Source organism: Canis lupus, chromosome 19, assembly GCF_003254725.2.
Source record: "Canis lupus dingo isolate Sandy chromosome 19, ASM325472v2, whole genome shotgun sequence".
NCBI lineage: Eukaryota > Metazoa > Chordata > Mammalia > Carnivora > Canidae > Canis > Canis lupus.
The window spans coordinates 13,119,557-13,139,313 of NC_064261.1; the positions used below are offsets into that span (position 1 = coordinate 13,119,557).

Below are 19,757 nucleotides of genomic sequence, written 5' to 3' on the forward strand. Positions count from 1 at the left end.
GATCGAATCCCACATCAGGCTCCCAGTGCATGGAGCCTGCTTCTCCCTCTGTCTGTGTCTCTGCCTCTCTCTCTCTCTCTCTCTCTGTGTGTCTATCATAAATAAATAAAAAAAAAAAATTAAAAAAAAAATAAACTAATCAGTCATCCTGCATCTTTTAATTGGGATAGTCCATTTACATTTAAATAATTGAAGGTATGTACTTATCACCATTTTGTTACTTGTTTTATGGTTGTTTTTGTAGTTTTCCTGTATATCTTTCTTCTCTTGCTCTCATCCTTGTGGTCTCTTAGTGATTTGCTTGGATTCTTTTTACTTTTTGTGTGTCTATTATAGGTTTTTGATTTGTGGTTATATTAGGCTCACATATAACATTTTATGCATATTGCAGTTTATATTAAACTGAGGGTCACTTAAGTTTGAACCCATTCTAAAAGCATTCAATTTTTATTTTCCTTACATTTTATGTATATGATGTCATTCTTTACATACGTGTCTTTTTATTTCACGCATCCCTTGACTGATTTTTGTAGATATAACTGAATTTACTGCTTTGTGCTTTAACCTCCATACTGGTTATATTGAAATAAAAATTAATACACTAAAGGGAATCAATAGCTGATTAGAAGAGGCAGAAGAATGAATCAGCAATCTGGAAGACAGGGTAACAAAAAGCAACCAAGCTGAACAGGCAAAAGGAAAAATTATAAAAAATGAGAAGAGATCAAGGGAACTCAGTGATATCATCAAGCATATTAACACTTCCATTATAATATCAAGTAAGATCTAGAGAGTCTTTTATCCATTAGTTTTAGAAAAAAGTCAGTAATAATCTACTATCCTTATATTTTCCTGTCTGATCTCTTTGGTCTAAAGCCTCTAAAAAACTTCCTCTAAAAGAAATAGGCTTTAGTCTCCTACTGCTCACTATTAGGAATCTTTGATTTTTCTAAGAACCTTAGTCTCTCATTCTACAAAAATGACTTTTTATCTTCATCACTCTCGACATTTTCACTAGCACCATAACCTTGACCCAGTTCACTGAGAAAGATTAAATCATGAGGAGCTCACTCCCTCTATTTCCACCACCAAATCTACAAGCTCTCCTACACCCATGTTCTACTTCTCTCCAAATAAAGACAGGATCACTTTGAAAGGCCAATACCTCTGTATAAATGCTTCTCAACTAGAAGTGACTTTGCCTACAACCCCCCTAAAGGGTTGTTTTTTTTTTTTTTTTGTATTGTTTTGTTTTGTGGGGGTAGGGTTCTACTGGCATCTGAAGGGTAAAGGCCAGGGATAATGCTAACAATCCAATGTTGCACTAGACAACCCCCACAAAAGAATTATCTGATTCAAAATGTCAATAGTACTAAGGCTGACAAACCCTGAATCCACATGCTCTGAATCCTACCCAGTCGCTGAAAACTTAGCCCTGTTTTTCTTCTCCCTTCTATACTTTCAACTCTCCCTTTCCACTCCACCATTCCCATCACCATGTAAATGTTCCAGTACTTTCTAGTCTTTAAAAATACACACACACACACACACACACTGCTCATGTTCCTTCAAGTAATTTCTCCATATCTTATACCAGCTTAATACCCATATTATTCAATATAATATTTAATACTCACATACATGTGAATGTATTATACTCATATTTCCACTAGTCATTTCTTCATTCAGACTTTTCCCCCAATTGTTCCACTGAGGTAACTCAGCAAGTTTCTTCTTTCCTGTTTATGAAGAGGCTTATAACTAAATTCAATGGTCAATTATGGTAGCTATCTATTGCATAGATTTTCTGATCTAATTATCTCCAACCACCCACCCTACTCCCAATAACATCATCACTATAAATTACTGGGAGATCGTGTATTCAGTAGTCAGTCATGTTCACTACCACATTCCCAGCTACCAGTACTGCCTGGCACATAGCAGGCTCTCAAGTATTTATGTTAATGATTGAATCCCCAGCAAAGAGTTAATTATTATAAAGCTACTGTATCTGAAGAATGTATATTAAAATAAGGCACTGACATATACAAGGAATTATGGCTGGAACTTAAATAATGGGGCAAAACCTGAAATCAGGTCTCCTGATTCACCTGTCTCTCCAGCAGGAAATAAATGCAAAACATTACAAAACAATTTTTTTTTAAGATTTTAAAGTAATCTCTACCAATAATATGGGACTTAAACTCACAACTCCAAGAGTCTTATGCTCTACCAATTGAGCCAACCAACCACCCTTCAAAACATTTCTAGAGAGAAAGTGACTATATGTGGTTTGGGGCCTCATGTTGTGCATGAGAGGAAAGTGATCTGAGTGTCTTTCAGACTAAGGTATTAGGAGGAAGAATTAAGAATTTTACATTTTAAAATATACAAAAGGACTAATCATGGAAATGTCTAATACTGTGGCATCTAATAACAACCCCACAGGCTATACTTTGATGTCAGAATTTCTATGTAAAGCTTGAATCTTCTGCATTCTTTAAATTCCTAGTTTTCCCTGCATTGGTATCATCCATTATTCCTGGCCCCACATAACGATATGGCCTGTGCTCTTTCTCACATATGCCCAGTCTTTACAGTTTTCAAGTATTTATAACCCTATGAAGTACAGAAGAACAATCCCCATCTGAGATTCACAAAAGTAAGTTTTTGGTCCAAAACTGTACTCAGTGAACTTGTGCACAAGTTGATTCTTGGTCAGGAATAGGCCTCAATGTTGCCAGAGAGGTTCTCACTTTGGTGGTGTTCTCTAATGAGAAGGGGAACAGCTCAATTGGTGGTGAGGGAAAATTTAGATGATTCTCTTGTCAAGTCAAGAGGATGCTAATATGATGTCTGCCAGGTGATGATGTGGTATCTCCTGGTTAATTTGTACACCATTTCCAGCTATATACCAAAGACTTCTCCACAGCTGAAGTTCCTTTCACTATCTGCAACAAATACAGACAAGGGCCTACCTGCATTTTATGGGGAATGTGGCAAGAGACAGTGAAGTAGTCAGCAAAATCAAGAGTAAGTAGCAGCCACTGGGTATCCACAATACCAGAACATTTTCTGGGTCAAGGCAGAAGAGAGACCCCCCACTCAGCATACTCTCTCAACAATGTCTCTGCAATGGTCTCGATCATTCAGCAACTGGAAATATTTTCTTATACAACACAAAGCCAGTAACTCCAAGGAGAACTCTGGAAATTGACACTTAGACCACCAGTAATAACTTCACACAATACTCCAGGAAGTATTGGACAAAGCTGGCATACTGTACAACTGCAAATGTTATGAGCCTACAGATGAGATAAACAGGCTGACCGATGTGATTCAGAAGCTTTCAATTTGAAGGTTCCTCCTGAAATGCTGGAAACAAAGGTATGAGCATATTTAGGTTTCCACATAAGCAACTTGGACAGTGAGTGCAATGATAGAGAAACTGGTTGTAATGGTTTCTCTCCACTGTTCTGCAGATTCAAACTAAAGATTTCTAGTTAGGGGGCGGTATCATGAGAGATAGTAGACTGGGTAATTCCTGAACCTCATGAACCCAGAGGCCAGCAAGCAATATGAGTAAAAAAGACACAGAAGCCCACCAGCACATCTCTGGGATGGAAGGCCCATCTGTATGTCTTCTATTAATAGTGCCTTCAACACGGTCCAAGTTTCCACCACCAACCCAAACAGACCACTGGACAAGAAGATGAATAGTTAGATGCAAAGAAACAAAAGACAGACTCAACCTACCTTGTGTTTTAGCCCAAGGAGCAACAACCCTGCAGCTCCAAGAAGTGAATTAGTCAGCTTTGGCTTGCCTCTTCTTGTCCCTCACATCCCCATTCATGCTAGCCTGGTTTTAAGTATTGTTATAAAACATGCCATACAGAAGAATGTATTAAATATACATGTGCAACTTATCCAGAAAACATTCATATAACAACTAGAAACACAATACTGTTAATACATTAGAATCCCTGCGTATCCTAGTCCCTCTTTCCCCCAAAAGCACCGAAATTCTGACCTATATGATCAATCATTCCTGACTTTTCTTTATATGACCTTGTATGTATATATACGTTTCTGAAAGATACATGTTTGACTTGACCTGCCCTTGAGCTTTATGGAGTCATATTCTGTATACAATCTTTCTTAACTTCTTACACTTAGCTGTTTTATAGATTCATTATAAAGATGTTTATAGCTGTCACTCATTTTCACTACTATATAACATATACATTGTTTACTATACCATAACATGTCCAGTCAGTAGCTGATAGGTATTTTGGTTATTTCCAAACTATGAATATAACGAACAACTCTATACTGTCATGTATTGTTCCTGACATTTTTAGGTTCCTCTAATGCAATGTTGTCCAATATAAACATAATGAAAACCACAAGTAATTTAAAATTTTCCAATAGCTCCATTAAAATACTTTTAAAACAGTGAAATTTTAATATTTTATTTAACCAAATATTATCATTTCAATATGCAATAGTTATAAAAATCATTGAGCTCGTTTACATTCTTCTTAACTAGGTCTTCAAAATTCAATATTATACATTTAAAGCAAATCTCCTCTTGGACTAAACACATGTAGAAAACTCAACAACCACATGGGTTAATATTGGAACAATGCAACTTAAAAGCATATTCTTATACAGATTCTAAGCATAAGATATGGATTTACACTTTTTAGTTCCATATATTAACGAAGTTCTTATTCCAAATACTCCCAAAGACTTCCATCTGATGTTTTAATTTCGCTGATATGGGTTTTATGAAATATTTCACTGACATTTTAATTTGTATCTTCTTGATTAATAATGTAGAATACTTCATGATTTCAATCATCTTTTAATGAGTTCATATAATCAGTTTTCTACTGTATCTTTTACTGATCGGTACCCTTTTAAAAATTTCCTCAAGTAATCAATCTCTATGCCCACCATGAGACCTGAACTCACAACCCCAAGATCAAGAGACGAGTGGTCTACCAACTGAGCCAACCAGGTGTCCCTCTGCATTTGTTTTACAATACTTATCACATCATAAATGGAAACTATTTTTTCTTCACTTCATGAACTACATATGCACTTTTTGATGTTAACAGAAAATTTTTATGATAAATTTTTAAAATTTTGTACTTTGTGATTATGCCTTTTGTGTCCACTTAAGAAACCTTTTGCTACTCTGAGATCATAAAGATCTTTTACTACCTTTCCTTAACAACTTTTTTGCTTTTGCCTTTCACTGGAATAGATTTGAATGACACTAGAAAGCAGAATTTCACTTCCCCCTGCCACACGCACAATTTTTTACCACCATGTAATAAAAATCCCATTTTCTCCATGATTTCTAACTCTATCTTTCATTTGCCAAGTGTTCATATAAACATGCAACTGTTTTGTGATTTCTTATTCCATTTCTATAGTCCATATCTTTAATTTGCTAAAATAAGTTGCCCTGCTTTTATAGGAATGTGATGAGTTTCTCGTTCCTTACATTTTCATATAAATTTCATTTTTTAAAAAATACCTTATTTATTTATTTAACAGAGAGAGAGCAAGAGCACAAGTAGCAGAGCGGCAGGCAGAGGGAGAGGGAGAAGCAGGCTCCCAACAGAGCAGGGAGCCTTAGGAGGAGCTCAATCCTAGGACTCTGGGATCATGATCTGAGCCAAGACACTTTAACTGACTGAGCCACCCAGGCACCCCTCATTAATTTTAGAATCAGCTTATCAAATTCCTCTGGAAAAAATCTGTTGAAAAACTTACTGGTATTTAATTGACGTTTGAAATGATTTTGGGAAAATTACCCTCTTCATCACACTTTCAAACATGAACTTGGTATTTCTCTTCCTACTTATGTCTTTATTAACATCTTTCAATTATTATAATAATCTCCTTAAAAGCCTTTTACCTCTTTTTTTTTTTTTTTTTTTTTAAGATTTCATTCATTTATTCATGAGAGATACAGAGAGAGAGGCAGAGACACAGGCAGAGGGAGAAGCAGGCTCCATACAGGAAGCCCGACATGGGACTCCATCCCGGGTCTCCAGGATCTTGCCCTGGGCTGAAGGCAGCACTAAACTGCTGAGCCATCCAGGCATCCCATCTTTTACCTTTTGAAAGGTCTACCATCCAGGCATCCCATCTTTTACCTTTTGAAAGGTCTACCTTTTAAAGATCTATTCTATGGGAGGCAGAAGGGTCCCTCAATGATATCCAGATCCCAATTCCTGTAACATATAATTATGTTAAATAAATAGCAAAAAGGAATTTGCACACGTAATTCAGATTTCTAATAAGCAACCTTAAGATAGGGAGCTTACTCTGGATTAAGCAGACAACTTCCTCCAACCAGACAAAAGAGATGTGGTGGGAGAAAATCTCAAGCAGATGAGAAGCAAGACTCCAGCAGCTGTTACTGATTTGAAGACTGACAGTGCAATCTAACTTAGAATGCCGGTGGTCTAAAGGAGTCAAGAGGCTCCAGTCAAAATGAAAGGAAAGACCACAAATCTACATGTAGCCACAAAGAACTGAATTCTGTAAACAACTGAATAAACTTGGAAATGATTCTCACATAAAACCCATAGATAAGAGCTCAGGCAGGAACACCTAGATTTCCATCTTGTAGACCTGGAGTAGAGAAACCAGTTGGCTTCACCAATAATATAATCTACAAAATTATGTATTTGTGTTAGTTCAAGCTGCCAAATTTATGATAATTTGTTATGGCAGTCAAAGAAAATAAACAGGGATCCCTGGGTGGCGCAGCGGTTTGGCGCCTGCCTTTGGCCCAGGGCGCGATCCTGGAGACCCGGGATCGAATCCCACGTCGGGCTCCCGGTGCATGGAGCCTGCTTCTCCCTCTGCCTGTGTCTCTGCCTCTCTCTCTCTCTCTGTGACTATCATGAATAAATAAATAAAATCTTAAAAAAAAAAAAAAAACAAAGAAAATAAACAGATTCACAACTACTCTGTACAATTAAAAAATAAAATCTTAAAAGTCACTATAAATAAAACACTGGGATCACATCAAACTAAAAAGTTTTTTGTTTTTTTCAAAGAAAGAGAGTGCACATGCAAGAGTGTGGGGGGCAGGCAGAAGGATAGAGAGAATCTTAAGCAGGTTCCACACCAGCACAGAGCCCAACATGAGGTTGATCTCACAATCCTGAGATCATGACCCAAGCCAAAATCAAGTCAGACACTTAACTGACTGAGCCATCCACATGCTCTACACTAAAAAAGCTTTTATACAATGAAGAAAGTCATCAAAAAAAAAAAAAATCTAAATGGGAGGCAATATTTGCAAATGATACAGCTGATAAGGAGTTAATATCCAAACTATATCAAGAACTGTAACACCAAAAAGCAAACAAACAAACAAACAAAACAAAAAGTATGATTTAAAAATAGGCACAGGACCTAAACAGTTTTCCAAAGAAGACATTCACGTCAACAAACATATGAAGATTATCAGTGTCACTAATCATCAGGGAAATGCAAAGCAAAACCACAAAAAAACATTACTTCACACCAGTTAGAGTATCTAGTACAAAAAGACAAAAAGTAACAAGTGTTAGCAAGGATGAGGAGAAAAGGGAACCCTCTCCCAATGTTGGTAAAATGTAAATTGGTACAGCCACTATGGAAAACAGTATGGAGGTTCCTTAAAAAGTTAAAACTAGAAATACCATATGACCCAGCACTTTCACTTCTGGGTATTTATTCAAATAAAATACTAATTTGAAAAGATACATGTTTATTGCAGCATCATTTATAAAAGCCAAGATATGGAAGCAAACTAAGTGTCCACCAATAGATGCATGGATAAAGACGACATGGGATATAGATATAGATATATCTTCCATGTGATGGAATATTATTCAGCCATAAAAAACAAAATCTTTGCCATTTATAATGCATTATGCTAAGTGAAATAGATTTGATAAAGACAAATACCATGTAATTTCACTTACATGTGGAATCTAAAAAACAGAAATAGACTCATAAATAGAACTAATGGTTACCACAGGAGAGGGGGGTAAAGGGGATTAAGAGGTGAAAACTTCCAATTATAAATTACAGAAATGAAAAGTACAGCATAGGGAATATACTCAATGATACTGTAATAATTTTATAGGGTGACAGACTGTGGTGAGCATTTTATAATGAGCATGATTGTCAAATCACTATTGTACACCTAAAACTAATACTGTATGTCTACTATGAGTCCATTTTTTTTAAAAAAGTTATTATTTCCACCTAACTGCTGCTATATAGAAAAAAATTTCTGGATTTTTAAGGTTTTATTTATTTGAGACACACACACACACACACACACACACACACACACACACACATACACACACAGCATGAGCAGGAAAAACAGACACCTCACTGAGCAGGGAACCAGATGCCAGGCTCAATCCTAGGACTCTGGGATCATGATCCAAGCCAAAGGTAGACACTTAAGCAACTGATCCACAAAAAATTATTACCCAGAAAACTTAGTAAGCAAAATTTCTAATTCTGATCACTCAACCATAAAAGACTTTTGGATTTTCTGTATTTTCGTTCTTTCCTTACTGGTGTAACAAAGATATTCCAGTGTATTTAATAGATTTGACTGTGAGCAGCTCTTATTCTGATTACAAGAAACTGGCTTCAATTTCATCATTCACAATGTTTTGTGGGTTTTGCAAAAACCCTTTTAGGAGACTGCATTTTATTCCCGTTGCAAAAATACCTCCTGTGTGCTTCAAATGTATTTTTTGCATTTATTAAGGTTATCACAATCTTTCTCTAATCTGTTCATGACAATTGCATTGACTGATTTTTCAACTTTACAACTTGACTTACAATCAATTTGCATTAATGAAATGAAAATGTGGTTATCCTCTTTCTTTAAAAACAATGAATTTGATTTTCTTTAAATTTAAAATATTTATACCTAGATAACCTGTAAAGCTGGATATTCATTCATATTCTCAGGAATTTCTCATTCATGTTTTCAGGTATCAGTATCAAGGTTATGCTCTTTTCAAAAAATAAGTGGCATATTTCTTTTTCCCCCCACTCATTCAACAAAGTATCTGCATACCTACTATTAGCTGTATTCACTGGAACCTCGTGCATGGCTGGAATTACACCAATTTTAGAAAAACATGCTACTTTTTTTTTAAAGATTTTATTTATTCATTCATGAGAGAGACAGAGAGAAAAAGGCAGAGACACAGGCAGAGGGAGAAGCAGGCTCCATTCAGGGAGCCCGACGTGGGACTCTATCCCGGGTCTCCAGGATCACGCCCTGGGCCGAAGGCAGGCACCAAACCACTGAGCCACCCAAGGATCCCACATGCTACTTAAAGCCAAATTTTCTCCAAGTCTGAAGATTTATAAAAATGGTTTCTATCAACTTCCTTTTCCAATAAATTTTGCTAAATTACATATTTTTCTAGAAATTTTTCCGTAACTATATATCCAAATTATTGGTCTAAAATTCCTTCTTAAATTTCTCTAGTCAGTAATTACATCCCCAATTTCACTACAGTGAAAAGAGGTACATTTTCCTCCTTTTTCTTCATAAATTTTAGTCTTTTCAAAGAATTAAGTGGTGGTATGATGAATTTTGTTGTTAGATCTAATTATTTAATTCCATATACTTTTATGGCGATTTGTTCATTCTTTTTTAAACTTCTACCATCTTGGAAGCTATAGCAGCAGATTGTATTGTTGTTCAAAGCCTGCATTCCCTAAATTAAGGGATCATGCATACTAACTTTTTATACCTTTTGAGAATATACATCTCCAACCGCATAAATTTAGCCACATCATTTGCTTTAGCCAACTGAATGTAGGAAATTACATAAAGAACATTTAAGCATCAACTTTAAATACATCTATACATTTTAGCTCAGCACCTCGCTCATCCAGGTATGTGAACGAATAAGCAAGTACTATATAATGGCTGCACTTTTTTCAGCATGAATCCCCAAAATGAAGAGACACATACACACACAGCTGCAACAGCCAAACCAAAGCCAGTATCAAGCAATATAAGAATTCTTATTTAAGTCTCTAAGATTTCAGAGAAATTTTTTATATAGCAGACTTATTAATTTCAAGCTTTTCCTCTAATATCTGCAGTTAAGCCTATCTCTTTAGGTGTACTTCTTAAATTCAGCAATCAGTACATTAGAAATTTTCTAATTTCCACTATTGATCTCTTCATTGGTGAGTTAATCAACATATAATCTTTGTTCTAAAACATACAGCATCTTATTACTTTACTTAACTTTTAAACTAACTTAATCCCACTAATAGTGTTTTATGTAATATTAATGCCTTGAAATTCAATTTATACACCACTGAAACTCAAAGTACTACAGATATGCTCAGAAAGATCATGTACTCTATAGAAGATAGGTACAGTTATTTCTCAAATTACTCTGATTTTTTATTGATTAGTCCTTGTTTACTTTGGAAGTAAATTAAATCACAATGTGACTGTGGATCTGTTCTATCTATCATTTGTTTGATATTAAATACATTACATTTTAAAGTTATACTTTTCAGGAATCCCTGGGTGGCTCAGCAGTTTAGTGCCTGCCTTTGGCCTGGGGCGTGATCCTGGAGTCCCAGGATTGGGTCCCACATTGGGCTCCCTGCAGGGAGCCTGCTTCTCCCTCTGCCTGTGTCTCTACCTGTGTGTGTGTGTGTCTGTGTGTGTCTCATGAATAAATAAAATCTTTAAAAAAAAATTAAAGTTCTACTTTTCTGGGGTACCTGGGTGGCTCAGTCAGTTAAGTGTCTGCCTTTGGCTCATGTCATGATCAGAGTCCAGGGATTGAGCCCCATGTTGGGCTCCCTGCTGGACAGGAAGCCTACCACTACCCCTGCTTGTGCTGTCAAATTTTTAAAAATTAAAAAAAATGTTATTCTTTTCTGATAGTCTCTTTTAATCATCACAAAAGGACTCTTTAGCACTTGTAATGCTTTATTTTTTCAAATCTACTTTGTAAAACAATTATGGTATCAATATGTTTTTTTTTTTTTGCTTACTTTTTTTTTAAATTTTTATTTATTTATGATAGTCACAGAGAGAGAGAGAGAGAGAGAGAGAGGCAGAGACATAGGCAGAGGGAGAAGCAGGCTCCATGCACCGGGAGCCCGACGTGGGATTCGATCCCGGGTCTCCAGGATCGCGCCCTGGGCCAAAGGCAGGCGCCAAACCGCTGCGCCACCCAGGGATCCCTTTTGCTTACTTTTTATTTGGGAGGTAGCTAGATGCTTTTATAATTTTTACTTTTAATTGGAATAAAAAACCTTAATTTAAGATTTACCATCCTAACCATCTGTAAGTGTACATACAGTTCTGTAGTATTCAATATATTCATTGTTAAGCAACAGACAGCCAGTTTTTTTCATTCAGAGAAACTAAAACTCTATACTAATTAGCTCCCCATTTCTTCTTCAGCAGCAACTGCCATTCTGCTTTGTTCCTATAAATTTGACCTCTTTAGTACCTCACTTTAGAGGTGGAATCACATGTCTTTGTTGCTTATTTCACTTATGTCCCCAAGGACCATTTATATTGTATTATGTGACAGATCTTCTTCCTTTTTAAAAGCTGAGTAACATTCCACTAAATGCATATATTTTGTTCATGCATTCACCTAATGATGGGCATTCGGCTTAGTTTTTGGCTACTGTGAATACTACTGCTAAAAACATAACTATACAAATATCCGTTCAGTTTTTTGAGGGACAGCCATACTGTTTTCAATAGCAGCTATATCATTTTATGTTCCCACCAACAATGCATAAGGGTTCCAATTTCTCCTCATCCTCTCCAATAACTGCTATTTTCTGGGTTTTACTTTTTATTTTGAAAGTAGCCATTTGGGATGCCTGGGTGGCTCAGCAGTCGAGTGTCTGCCTTTGGCTTAGGGCATGATCCCGGAGTCCCAGGATCAAGTCCCACATGGGGCTTCCTGCATGGAGCCTGCTTTTCCCTCTACCTATGTCTCTGCCTCTCTCTGTGTTTCTCATGAATAAATGGATGGAATCTTTAAAAAATAAAAATAAAAAAAGAAAGTAGCCATCCTACTGAGTGGGCAGTGATACTTCATTGTGATTTTGATTTTTTTAATAAACAGTGATCATTGAACATATTTTCTTTTTTTAAAATAATAATTTTTATTGGTGTTCAATTTGCCAACATACAGAATAACACCCAGTGCTCCTCCCATCAAGTACCCCCCTCAGTGCCTGTCACCCAGTCACTCCCACCCCCCGCCCACCTCTCCTTCCACCACCCCTAGTTCGTTTCCCAGAGTTAGGAGTCTTCATGTTCTGTCTCCCTTTCTGATTTCTTCTCCCTTCCCTTCTATTCCTTTTCACTATTATTTATATTCCCCAAATGAATGAGACCATATAACGTTTGTCCTTCTCCAATTGACTTATTTGAACATATTTTCATGTGTTCATTAGACACTTGTAGATCATCTTTGGAGAAAAGTCTATTCAAGCCCTTTGTTGATTTTTTTAAACTGGGTTTCTTGCTGAGTTGCTGGATTTCTTTATATATTAAAAATATTAACTTTTAATCAGAGGATATGCAAGTATTTTCTGTAGGGGACTTTTTCATTGTTTTAAGTTAATATACATAAGTTATTTATTTTCATGAATTCCAAACTGTTTTTATTATATGCTTTGGGTGTCATATCCACGAAATCATCACCAAATCAAATATGAAGATTCACCCTGTATTTTCTAATAGTTTGTCTTTAATCTTTAAAATCTTTTTACATATGATGTTAAGGGAAGGGTCCAACTTTACTCTTTTACATGTGACTAATCAGTTTCCCCAACACCATTTGCTGAGATGGTCTTTTCCATGTAGTGATCTTGGCACATATATTGAAAATCAATTGATCATACAGTTGACTCAAAGGTTTATTTCTGGACTCTATATTCTACTTCATTTATCCTATGTCTGTCTGTATGCTCATATCACACAGTTTTATCATAGTTTACTGTTTTGAAATTAAGAAATGTGGTATTTCCAACTGTATTCTTTTTAAAAACTTTTCTAGCTCTTCAGGGTGGCATAGGATTCCATATCAAATTTGCCTAATTCTGCAAAAGATGCCATTAGGTTCTTGAGATTGCAATGAATCTGTAGATCACTTTGGATAGCACTGACTTTAACAAGAAGTTATTAAGATATAATTCACATATAGTACCATCTACCCCAGTGTATGAGTCAACTGGTTTTTATCATACACAATTTTGCAATCATCATCACAATCAATATTACAACATTTTCATCACTCCAAAAAGAAACCCAGTACCCATTAGCAATCACTCTCTGCATCCTACCAAAGAAATTTCTACCCTACACAATCACCAATCTAATTTTTGTTTATTCTGGATATTTCATTCAAGCAATCATACAGTATGTGGTACTTAGCATAATGTTTTCATGTTGCAGTGTGTATCAGTAAATTCATTTCTTCCTATTGCTAAATAATACTGTTATATGGTTAAACCACTTTTTGTTTATCCATTCATCAACTGATTTTCTTATATTATAATCATCCTAGTCTATATGAGGTGGGATTCTCACAGTGATTTTGATTTTTCATTCCTATGGTAGCAGATGTTAACTAATTTTCCATGGGCTTATTAGCCATTTGTTTATCTTCTCTGGAAAAGAAGTCTATTCAGATTCTGTGCTCATTTTATAATTGGGTTGTCTTTTTATTATGGACTTATCAGTTCCTTATTACAAATAGAAGTCCTTTAATAAAAATATGATCTGGAAACATATTCTCCTAATCAGCTTTTTTAAAGCATTTTTACAGTTTTAGCTTCAAGCAAAATTATAGGAAAAATACAGAATTCACCATACCCTATTCCTCTAGAGACTCCCCAATATCAACATTCTGCACAAGTGTTTACATTGGTTACAAACAGTGGGCCTATGCTGCAACATCATAATCACCTGAAGTCCATAGTTTATACAAAGTTTCACTCTTGGTATGTATATCCCATGGGTTTTGATACACAAATAAAGACATGTATTCACCATTTACTATCCTATAGAAAAGTTGAACTGCACTATAAAAACCTCTCTGCTCTGTTCTATTCATTTATTCCCCTCCTAAACCCTGGCCATCTTGGATCTTTCTACGATCTCCATAGTTTTCCTTCTCCAGAATCTCAAATATTTAGAATCATACTGTAAGTATGCAGCCTTTACAGATTGGATTCTTTCATTAGTAATATGCATTTAAGATTCCTCCACTGATTGCTCATTCCTTTCCAGCAATGCATAATATTCCATTATCTAGATATAGCACAGTTTATCCATTTACCTGCCAAAGGATACCTTGGTTGCTTCTAAGTCTCAGCAATTGTGAATAAAGCTGCTGTAAACAACATGTGCAGATATTTTTTTTAACATGTGCAGATATTTAAAAGTAAACTCTACTTTCAACACAGGGCAAAACCTCACAATCCCAAGATCAAGAGTCACATACTTTATTGACTGAGGCTGCGAGCAGCCCCAACATATGCAGATTTTTGTGTGGCCTTAAGTTTTCAGTTCCTTTGGGTAAGTACCAAGGAAGGTGATTACTAGATAGTGTAGTAAGGGTATGTTTAGTTTTGTAAGAAAACAAACGTGTCTTCCCAAGTGGCTGTTAAAATTTTTCATTCCCAACAGGAATGAGAGTTCCGATTGCTCTATATCCTCAACATTTGAGGGTTTCAGGGTTGTGGATTTTTGTTCATTCTAATGTGGACATAGTACTATCTCATTATTTAAATGTGCATTTCTCTGATGGCATGATGTGGAGTAAATGTTTATCCACCAACTGTACAACTTCTTTTGGTGAAATGTCATCTGTTCAGATCTTAGCCCATTTTTTAATCAGGTTGTTTTCACATCATTTAATAAAGTCTTAAAGAAAAAAAATTTTAGTATATTTTGGATAACAGTCCACTATGTGTCTTTTGAAAACATTTTCTTCCAGTATGTGGTGTGTCTTCTTACTATGGACAGTGTTGTTTGCAGAGCAGAAGTTTTTTTTCATTTTAAGGAAGTCCAACTTAACAATTTCTTCCTTCATGGACATTGCTTCTGGAGTTGTACCTAAAAAGTCATCAACCAGGGGCACCTGGATGGCTCCACTCGTTGAGTTTGACTCCTGCTTTCGGCTCAGGCTGTGATCTCAAGGTAGTGGGATTGAGCCACTCACTCGTCAGGCTCAGCATGGAGGTATGATCCACTTTGAGTTACTTTTTGTGAAAAAATACAGTCTGCGTCTAGATTAATTTTTTTACATGTAGGTGTCAAGGTGTTCCATTGCTATTTGTTGAAAGATTATATTTTCTCCATTGTATTACCTTTGCTCCTTTGTCATAGATCAGTTTACTGTATTACTGGAAGTCTATCCCTGGGCTCTCTATTGTGTTCCATTGATTTGTCTATTCTTTTTTTTTTTTTTTTTTGTCTATTCTTTTACCAATACCATACTGTCTGAATCACTGCAGCTTTATAGTAACTCTGAAGTCAGGAAGTATCAGTTCTCTTAACTGTTCTCCTTCAATGCTGTACTGCAATCCTGTTTTTCTGCCTTTGTATAAATTTTAGAACCAGTTGGTCCATCTCCACAAAATAAATTCCTGGAATCTTATTGATTGGGATTGCATTCAATCTACCTATCAGTTTAGGGAAAACTAAAAAATTTGAGTCTTCCTGTCTCATTTAGTAGTTCTTTCTTTCATCAGTTATCATTTTCCTCATAGAGATCTCATACATATTTTATTAGTTTTATACCTCATTATTTCATTTTAGGGAGAGGTGCTAATGTAAATAGTGGTTTTTTTTTTAGTCACTTTCTTCAAGATGTTCTCTGAAGGACAAAATTTAAAAATTTTTTATGATACCCAATTTTTTTCTTTTGTTGCTTGTGCTATTTGAGTCATATAAGAAACCACTGTCAAATACAAAGTCATGAAGATTTTCTTCTGTCTTCTTATGTAATACATAATATTAATACATAATACATAATAATATATGTATTACATATATTTACATACATATTACATATATGTATTTACATATATACATATATATGTAACCATATTACATATATGTATTTACATATATATACATATAATGTAACCAATTTTATTTACATATACTCTGATGACATTATTTTTGCTATCTAAATACCTGGGTTTATTAAATCTACCACTTTACGGCTGCCTGAGTGATTCAGTCAGTTAAGCGTCCAACTCTTCATTTCAGCCCAGGTAATGATCTCAGGTCATGAGATCAAGCCCCAAGTTAGGTCCCACACTCAGCACAGAGTCTGATTGAGATTCTCTCCTTCTGCCTCCTCTTCCTCACTCACTCTTTCTCTCAGACAAATAAACAAACAAATCTGCCGCTTTATTTTTGTGCTAGAAGCCCCTTCTTATTCTACATTTTCCCTTTCTCCTAGTTTCACAGTTATTTCCTCTAATTTTTGAATGGGTGTCCTTCAAACTGCAGTACAAAAACTTTAAAAACTAATCAGTCTTTTCACTAGACACAAAAGTACCTTAAATACTATTCACTTATTTGCTCTCTCCAAGTTTGTGTTCATGTTAAATCTCCAAGACAGTTATATAGTTAGTATTTAGATTTATTCACATAGCTCTTGCTTTGTTCTGCAGTCCTTTCTATATATCTGGCATATGAAATAATTTATTCCACTTTTGCACTTTCTCTTGATGAGGCTTTCCTAGTTACAATCTCTCTCGTTATATTTCACCCTCTTACATAAAAGACATTTTTTGCAAGGCATACAATTATAAGTTGATAGCTATTTTCTCTTGGTATATTAATACTATTATTCCATTGTTTGTTGCAATCGACTGTTAACTGTTGGAAAGTCAGCTGTTCACTGTCCTTTAAATGTAATCTTCCTTTTTTTCTTTCCTGGCAGCTCTACTGTGGTATCTCTCCCCAATTCAGAAAAAGTCCCAGATATTACCTCTTAAAATAATGACTCTATCTAACCCATTTTCTCTCACCTTTCCTTCTGAAACTAAGATTGTCTATTTTAGACCATTTTTATCATTCTATTTCACATTTTTTTCATCTTTTTTCAGAAATAAAAAGCTATAAAATCCAGGAGCTATTAAATCCTATAACTTGATTTGAAATGTAGTAAATAATAGCAAAGACTCCCTGGAATATCATTCCATATTCTTTCATATATTCTATCTCTTCGTCTTTCTGTGCTGATTTCTAAGTAGTTTATTGTAAACGGTCTTCTAATTCAATGATTCTCTAATTGTATCTAATCTGCTGTTAATTCCTTCAATTGATTAATTTTAACCTTAACTGTTTTTACTTGCAGAAATTCTAGGAATGTTATTGGTTTACAATTTCTTCGTCCCTACACATATTTCTTTAAGCACAGTAAACGGCTACTCCATATTCTGTTTACTAATCCTATTATCTAAATTACTTCAGGATATGGTATTCTCACATTATTACTCACATGTGGTACCGTATTTCCTTGTTTGACTATTAATTTTGTGAGCTGCTCACACTTTCCTTTTAAGATAATTTGAGTAAGTTATTCAAGGTCTAGGATAAAAGTAAATGTCCTCACAAAGGAGCTATATTGGCTTCTGCTAGGTTTCTGGGAAATTAACAGGTCACAATCACATTAAATTCATGATTAGTGTTTACATTAGTCATTTAGAATTAGTCTGGGTGGCTCAGTTTACATTAGTCATTATGAATTTGGGACGTCTGGGTGGCTCAATGGTTGAGAGTCTGTCTTTGGCTTTAGGGCATGACCCCGGGTCCTGGGGTTGAGTCCCACATCAGGTCTCCCACAGGGAGCCTGTCTCTCCCTCTGCCTATGTCTCTGCCTCTCTCTGTGTGTCTCTCATGAATAAATAAACACATAAATAAATTTTTAAAAATAGATACTAAGAATTTAAGTTGCATGATTGTAAGTACTAGGTCATGTTTTTTTTCTTCCTATTCTGTTCAGCACAACTAGGGAAATTCTTTTACAGTCCTTAGAGGAGCAAGTGAGAAAGCAAGTTAAGTCCTCTTTCACTGAGGATCTATTTCTTTTAGGCACCAATGAAGACTTGCTGGAATCCCCAGCTTTGGCTGAGCCCCAGGTTTGTGTCTTCCCCCCCTTTATTTGGGGGTGTTCTGCAAAGTTGATCTCCCAAATTCCCCAAATTCCCAAATGGTCTCTAGGACAACACTGGTTTCAATATGCCACACTTCTTTATGGTTTTCTTCTGATAGTAACTTACCTGGCCAATCTTTAAGAATTTCAAGTAGGTGTTTTCTCATCTATTTAAAGGCCATCTGAGTTGTTCTCAGCAGTAAGAACATGGCAGAAACAGAAAGCTTATACTCAGTCTCGTGCAGTTCAATAGAACTTCTGGATCCAGCAAAAACTCCTTTTGCGAAGTCAGAAAAGATCACCAACTAGGACACCTGGGTGGCTCAGTGGTTGAGCGTCTGTCTTCAGCTCAGGTCATGACCCCAGATCCTGGGATTGAGTCCCACATCAGTCTCCCCACAGGGAGCTCTCCCTCTGCCTATGCCTCTGCCTCTCCCTCTCTGTTGTCTCTCATGAATAAATAAATAAAATCTTAAAAAAAAAAAAAAATAAACCACTGTATTGATTTGGCATTCTTGTTATTTGTATCTTATTCAGTCTGTCCAGTTCTTGACACATCTGATCATTCTTTTCCCTAAAGTCAGTTTTTAGCTTCCACAGCATCACTTCCTATTAAAACTCCTAAATGATGATTCCTTGGGGCTCAGCTCTGGGTTTTATTTCAACATTTCCTCTGCTACCAAGTTACCTTAAGTTACCATACCTATCTTCTAGACTACTTTTTAATAACCTCCCAAGTGGATTTCTTCTGGTACTCTTGTACCTTTCTATCTAGTCCATTTTCTTTTCTTTTTTTTTTAAGATTTTATTTATTTATTCATGAGAGACATAGGCAGAGGGAGAAGCAGGCTCCCCACAGGGAGCCTGATGCAGGACCCGATGCTGGGATCTCGCTCAGAGCCAAAGGCAGACGCTCAACTGCTGAGCCACCCAGGAGTCCCTCTAGTCCATTTTCTATCACAATAACCAGAGTTATCTTTTAAAATAAAAATTAGGTGGCTCAGTCAGTTAAGCATTTAATTCTTGGTTTCAGCTCAGGTCATGATCTCAGGGTCGTGACCCCACATCGGGCTCCACACTAAGCACAAAGTCTGCTGGAGATTCTCTCTCCTCCTCTCTCTCTGCTCCTCCCCCTGCTTGCTCTCTCTAAAATAAAATCGTTTAAAAAAGAAAAAGAAAAATTAGATTATGTCCTACTGCCTCTGTAATACTCTCCAAGGTACTTTATTTGAACTTTAGATAAATTCCAAACTATTTAACATGGCCCACAAAACCATAAATGATCAGACTTCTGTCTATATACTGCCATAACTGTCCTCTTCTGTAATACTATGAACAAATGGGCTTGTTTTCAGTTTTTCACATATACCAAATTATTTCCTCCCTCAGATCCTTGCCACTTGCCATTTCCTTTTCCTACTACATGGTTTACCTGGTCTTTGCAGGGTTTAATCTTATGCATACTTCAGATTTCACTGTAACTATGACTTTCTCAGAAGTATTCATTCCCTGACA

At 35.9% G+C, this 19,757-nt stretch overlaps 1 protein-coding gene across 26 annotated transcripts in view; it reads right to left on the reverse strand.

Annotated features, from left to right (window-relative positions):
• LARP1B (La ribonucleoprotein 1B) overlaps positions 1-19,757 on the reverse strand; it is a 130,042-nt gene that overhangs the window by 62,620 nt on the left and 47,665 nt on the right. The window contains exon 13 of one of the 26 annotated variants that reach the window (XM_025420596.3): positions 1,671-1,739. The exons of 24 other annotated variants lie outside the window; for them this stretch is intronic. In XM_025420596.3, coding sequence (XP_025276381.3) covers positions 1,686-1,739 — 54 coding nt within the window. In that variant the 3' untranslated portion in view covers positions 1,671-1,685. Of the gene's footprint in view, positions 1-1,670; positions 1,740-4,442; positions 19,389-19,757 lie in introns of those variants that run through there. One more of the 26 variants, XM_049097265.1, reaches the window with a different exon arrangement.